General features: G+C 29.0%; 2 protein-coding genes across 2 annotated transcripts; one reads left to right on the top strand and one right to left on the bottom strand.

Moving 5' to 3' along the window:
- Nucleotides 1-300: 300 nt before the first annotated feature.
- On the bottom strand, nucleotides 301-2,534 carry Pgd (phosphogluconate dehydrogenase). The gene is made up of 5 exons (XM_076898286.1): nucleotides 2,352-2,534; nucleotides 1,888-2,111; nucleotides 1,438-1,682; nucleotides 741-1,366; nucleotides 301-679 (listed from the first exon to the last, which is right to left on the bottom strand). The coding sequence occupies exons 1-5, from the start codon at nucleotides 2,360-2,362 to the stop codon at nucleotides 337-339; spliced, it is 1,449 nt and encodes a 482-aa protein (XP_076754401.1). The 5' UTR covers nucleotides 2,363-2,534; the 3' UTR covers nucleotides 301-336.
- A 477-nt stretch (nucleotides 2,535-3,011) lies between these two features.
- Arl5 (ADP-ribosylation factor-like 5) lies at nucleotides 3,012-6,254 on the top strand. The gene is made up of 3 exons (XM_076898298.1): nucleotides 3,012-3,585; nucleotides 4,309-4,753; nucleotides 4,834-6,254. The coding sequence occupies exons 1-3, from the start codon at nucleotides 3,540-3,542 to the stop codon at nucleotides 4,880-4,882; spliced, it is 540 nt and encodes a 179-aa protein (XP_076754413.1). The 5' UTR covers nucleotides 3,012-3,539; the 3' UTR covers nucleotides 4,883-6,254.
- Nucleotides 6,255-6,819: the final 565 nt, after the last annotated feature.

Genomic DNA, 6,819 nt, shown 5'->3' with positions numbered 1-6,819 from the left:
CCTCCTTGAAATTTTATTTTTATTTTGCATAAAATGTTTGTGCGCTTTCACTTTAATAACGTACGCTCGGAATTTGGAAAATGAAAGAAAGTAAAACTTTTAAAGAATATTACACTTCGTTAATTTGGTAAAAAAGTTTCAATAATTCACATGTGTAGATGTATGTAAATGTGTATTTAAATATATGACTAAAAAAATGCAAATTTCTTCCAGCAGTTTTTCACAATCATTTATCTATTGTTGAATATAATGTATATCACATTTATAAACCAAAACATTAACCACAATTTTACTTGTATGTACAATTTGTAAATATAAAAATATATTTACAAATTTTTATACATCATATGTAGAAGCAGATACATTTCCACCATGCCCAGTCCAGTTTGTGTGTACAAATTTTCCTTCCTGACCAAGTAATTCATAAGTATGAGCACCAAAGTAATCTCGTTGAGCTTGAAGCAAATTAGCTGGAAGCCGAGCAGTTCTATAACCATCATAAAAAGCTAAAGCAGTTGATAGAGCGGGAGTTGGTATCCCTAACTGCACAGCTGTGGATACTACTATTCTAGCACTAGCTTGACATTCTTTCATTGCATTAGCAAAGAAATCATCCAATAACAGATTAGAAAGTTTTGGATTCTTATCAAATGCTGCTTTAATATTTCCCAAGAAGACACTAAAAAAAAAAGTATGATAAATCACTTTTATCTAAAAAGAATTATTTCAATAATACATACCTTCTTATAATACATCCTCCTCTCCACATAAGAGCTATACCTCCATAATTCAAATTCCAATTGTAAATTTTAGCAGCTTCCCTCAATAACATAAATCCTTGTGCATAGGAAATAATTTTGGAAGCATAAAGTGTTTTCTTTAAATGCTCTAGAAACTGTTTTTTATCGCCTTGGTATACAGCGTCAGGTCCTTTCAGTACTGAGCTTGCTTCTACTCTTTCACTTTGTAAAGCAGAAAGACATCTAGCAAACACTGATTCCCCTATTAGAGTTACAGGTACTCCATAATCTAACGCAGCAATAGCTGTCCATTTTCCAGTTCCCTTTTGTCCAGCTGTATCTCTGATTCGTTCTAATAAATATCCTTTCTGATCTTTATACTTGAGAATGTCCCGTGTAATCTCAATTAAAAATGAATCAAGCTCTCCTTTGTTCCATTCATCAAAAACCTGACTCATTTGTTCTGGATTAAGTTTTAAACCATCGCGCATAATATGATATGCTTCACAAATAAGTTGCATGTCACCGTACTCAATTCCATTATGTACCATTTTCACAAAATGCCCTGCACCGGTTTCTCCAACCCAATCGCAACAAGGTTCTCCATTGGCTTTCGCGCAAATTGACTAAAATAGATTCAGATAATCTATTATATTAAATATTTAAATAATTATACATTTTACTTATATATAAATACCTGGAAGATAGGTTTAATATGTGGCCAAGCTTTTGGATTTCCACCTGGCATCAAAGATGGTCCATATCTAGCACCATCTTCACCACCACTGACACCACTGCCAACGAAAAGAATTCCTTTCTTTTCTAATTCTTTAGTTCGTCTTTCAGTATCCTGGTACTCAGAATTACCACCATCAATAATAATATCTCCAGGACTCAACAGAGGTACTAATTGTTCAATGAATGCATCCACAGCGGCACCAGCTTTAAAGATAATACATTATTACATGTGCTCATTCTACTTACATAATGAAAACTAATTAATATTAATTAAGGAAATTATATTTTAAATATTAGATATTATCAATTACTTTCATAAATATATATAAACATTTATGTAACACAAGGTCAAAGATCAATGTCAAACCTTTCTAATCCAAAATTTACTTATCTACATAGTAAGCCTTACCCTTGACTAAAAGCATTACTCTCCTTGGTGATTTTAACTTGTCTACCATTTCTTTTAGCGAGTATGCACCAATGACTTTTGTGCCTTTAGCTTCATTTTCCAAAAAAGATTTAACTTTATCCGTTGTACGGTTGTAAGCACAAACAACAAATCCATGATCGTTCATATTTAAAATTAAATTCTGGCCCATAACAGCCAGCCCAATAAGGGCAATATCTGCAACTCTACAAGATAAAATAAAAATTCTTTCTCGCAATGTCATGTCTCGTTAGGTGAAAATTTTAATTTGTTAATAAAAAGCATAATTTCCATACAACATATCAGTGCTACTTGTTTCTCTTGCTTTAATTATATTAGACATATTAAGATTAGTTTGAATATAAATATTTTTTTTTATAACAAATCATAGAATATAATTAAAATTTCTTATACGCATAAATTTAAGTTACTAAAAAATTACTCACGGTTTGCTCATGTTAATAAATAATTTTTAACAAGTAATATGTGATTCGTCTGTTTTTGGCGTAATATCAAGAAGCAACAAGTGGTCGAGTACTTCCACCACGAAGATCAAGAGTGACCATTCATCTTTGAGTAGTCTTCGACATCAGCCGACGTTTCGTAAGCCAATCGCAACTTACACCAAGGTCAGAATGAAATCAACACATAATACTATATGAGCACAACTACCTAGAAAGTTTCACAACATTATCAGTATATAAATTTATCATAAATGGAATGCTCTGTGATAACTAAAACGATGGAACATTCAAATATTTTATTTCATTATTTAATTTTTATATCAATTTCCGTTCGAATTATAATAATTGATTTATCAATAAGTTTTATCTAAAAATTTGTTTTTTTCAGATATAAATTTTGATCTCTCAATTAATTTTTATATTCCGCTTTATACACGATGAATTGTTTTAATAAATTTCCTATTGACACCATTAAATTAATATCGTTACACATTGATGCTTAAACGTTTTAATATTACAGAAAAGGAACTCTACTGATATTTAATTATTTATGAGAAATTGGAATGACTTCCCAAAAACGAGAACTTTACATTACGATTGTATCGTGCATGATTAATTTTCTCCTTTCTATTAAGTAAAACAAAACAGATAGTGATTCAGCAAAATCGATTAGATTATGTAGTCACAGTTTCATGTGACTAATACCTGTTCAAAAGGAATTGTTATTTTCCGCGCTCTTAGCTAAGAATCTGCCGCTTCCAATCAGCGCTCGTGTCTACAAGACTGACGCCACTTTCGACTATATCCAACACACGATTGGTTATATTGGACGTATGGGTCTTTTAATTGGAAACTCAACATGTCGCGATTTGCTTAATTAGATTAAGGAAGGTCTCTGTATATTTCTTTAATTTTAACATTATCCTTAGTGACGTTTCAACAGCTCGCAACAATTCTTAAGTACACGTTCCGTATTATAATGCGTCAATAATGACGCAAATTTGCCAGGAACATGGTGAAAGAGAACTTAGTAGAAAAGTGAACATAACCCTCTGACAATGAGATGCCCCATTTCTGACACCAAACACATCTTTTTTGTCGAGAATAAGACTGTACAGAAATACGATTAAATAAACATTCGGCTCTGAATTGTTTAGTGTTGTTACCAACATGGGACTGCTATTTGCAAAACTGTGGAGTCTCTTTGGGAATGAAGGTAAATTCGCGATATTTAATAACAGTATTGTATCACAAATATTGCACTGGATTATGCATCACGTAATCTAAATAACAATATAACAAAATGTATACATATTTATTAACACGTGGAAGTGCGATGATTATTTATTTAATTTATTAAAGATTCTATATACGAGAAATGTATGCGTGTTTACGATTTCGTGCTTTCATAACAGAAAAATCATTTGTCAATTTTAAGCACTTTCTCTTGTTACATATAATCTCTATTACAGTAATGAATTTCGTTAGATAACATGGAATTTACATTAATCTCACGGTTACGTTTCTTAATATTTATATATTCTAACAAAAATTGGATAAAGCAATCTTTCTTAATTATTAGATATTCTGTAACTAGTGAGAGGAAATAAAAAGTTTGAAATAATGGAATTATCATTTGACATATGCTATTAGAAATAATGTGAAAAATGGAATTATTTTCTGTCTATTTAACAATAACACAGTGTTATAGTTTAATTTTTATGAAAATATCATGAAATTTTTATTCCTTCACTTTAAACATATGTTAACATATGTTATCTTCATATCTCTCTCTTTACCATATCAATGAAGGTTATTTATTAATATTTAAAAAGTTATCTTTACATAAAAACATATATATAAATTATCATATTTTACAATATTGTTTTGCCAAGCAATAACTTTTGATTAATTATAACAAAATCTTTTTACCTTTCAGAACATAAAATAGTAATGGTAGGTTTAGATAATGCTGGTAAGACAACTATATTGTACCAATTCCTAATGAACGAGGTTGTTCACACATCACCAACTATTGGATCTAATGTTGAAGAAGTTGTTTGGAAAAATATTCACTTCATAATGTGGGATTTAGGTGGACAACAAAGTCTAAGAGCAGCATGGTCTACCTATTATACTAACACCGAGTTTATAATTATAGTTATAGATAGTACAGATCGAGAAAGGCTCGGTGTAATAAGAGAGGAATTATACTCAATGTTGAATCATGAAGAATTGAGCAAAGCTAATGTTTTAGTTTATGCTAATAAGCAAGACTTAAAAGGTAGCATGACAGCTGCTGAAATTTCTAGACAGTTAGATTTGACTTCGATTAAAAAGCATCAGTGGCATATACAAAGTTGTTGTGCACTTACGGGAGAAGGGTAAGAATAGAACTTACTCTTGCGTAGTCACAAGCCTCATATTAATAAGACAAGGCGATTTAACACTTGTAACGTTTTAGGCTTTATCAAGGACTCGAATGGATTGTTGGACGATTAAAAAAGACATGACGTACATTATGAGAATTGGTTTCGAGTGTAATGAAATATCTAAAATGTAAAGTGTATGTTCAGTGTAAGTTACTGTGCCACTCTACCAATTGTACAAATGATGAGAAGAATGAATGATCATTTTTTAAATGGTACACTAGCTTCACGCATAACTTAAAGTATAACTGCATATATTAATTAAAATTATTGCTGCAAACACTTAATGTATCAAGTGGTGGACGGGTAAAATTTGTCTTATCTATTAATGTGATATAAAATATGTCAAATGATTTTATCTATAACATAAAAGTAAATTAACGTTTTAACTATTCTCTGTGTAAAATATATTTAAAATCATGTTATAAGAAAATGAAACAATTTAGAATATTAAAAATCTTTTATAGAAGATATTATTGCATTGAAAGAAGTATCTATAGAAAACAAATTTTTTTAATCCATGTATAAAAGATATATATTATATGAACACTTTACAGCGGGACTGCCAAATTTAACATACTATCTAGAAATTAGATCCAGTTATTTACATTAGTTACATAAATGCTGTAAAAGATATTAAATTTTATTTTTAATTCTGAACAATTTAATGAAAATATTTCCATACACGTTCGAGTGAACAAACATTTAATCTTAATCCCGTCCACCTATGTTTATACAAAAGTAAAAATAGACTATTTATTGATTTTGTTCAGTTAATGTGCAGACAACAATTGTTTGATCTGTACGATTTCCAAAAACATACTGATGTACATAGTTTTTTATACTCTGCATTAATAGTAAACAATTGTAAAAAGTCAAACTTCGATTTAGCACCAATTAAACCACATATTTTTCAACTTTCTGTGTAACAATTTAAATATTTCTTAATGCTTGGTATTGTAAACATCTTAAAAAACGTTTTGAGAATATTATTCAATCAATCTGACTAAACAATTGAAAACAGAAAACTACTCTGTGATACATGGATTTAATAGTGAGATGGTTATTTATTGAAAACATTTAAGTTGATTTTTATAGAATTTCAACAATTACCGATTTAAAACATGTGTTTTTCATATAAAATTTATTTCACTGCAAATGAGGTTATTATTTTGTTAATATATTATCAACTTTTTAAGTGTTTTTAATTTCTAGCCATCCAATTGACAGCTATCTTAATAATTTTATTTATTTTGTGATTATAGTGAGTGTAGTGACATGTTTATGTAGAAATATTCTCATATTTAATAACTCTTGAAACTCAAAGCATTGATAGAACATGGAAAAAATGATTATAGAAATTATTAAAGTCATTATATGAAAGACAAATACCGTCTGAAGCAGAGTGAGATCATACATTTAACATTTCATAAAAATAAACTGTAGTTTTCTCATATTGAGAAATGAAGCAATTAATTGTCTTAACTATGACCATATTGCTATAGAGATATACAATATTATTATGTATACCCTGGTTAACAGAATTTTCCTTATATAAGAATTTTGAAATACATAGTACAAGTTATGGGTTGTTTTATTTTATTAAAGTCACACAAAGTTGTGTGTATCAAATGTGTTTATGCATACATCTGTATGCAGGCTACTCATATGGTTAAAGTGTAATTGAGCAAAATTCAAAAATTGCAGAAATATTTGTTCTTAATTCGTTATTATTAATCAGTTTACATAGTAAATATAAAAGAACATTAAATTAGTATAAAATTAATTTATCAAAATTTTTTGCAAGAACTAAATAATGAATTTACCCCTTTATCTCTTTAATATGCAAGTTATTATTTCCTTTGATTATTTCTATTCCTGTATCTTTTGTATTGTTGAACTTGTTTTATTAAAATCATAATATGACATGAAATTATAAGGAAAATTATGTATTTGTTGCGATATACAAACGGTAAATGTTTTTTGCGTTTTCTACTTTGAGATTTTCTTTTAACAGTTTA

The sequence above is a fragment of the Xylocopa sonorina genome, chromosome 7 (genome assembly GCF_050948175.1).
Source record: "Xylocopa sonorina isolate GNS202 chromosome 7, iyXylSono1_principal, whole genome shotgun sequence".
In the NCBI taxonomy this organism is placed as follows: Eukaryota; Metazoa; Arthropoda; class Insecta; order Hymenoptera; family Apidae; genus Xylocopa; species Xylocopa sonorina.
The sequence above is the reverse complement of the archived record's forward strand: the minus strand, read 5'-3'. Positions and strand labels throughout refer to the sequence as shown.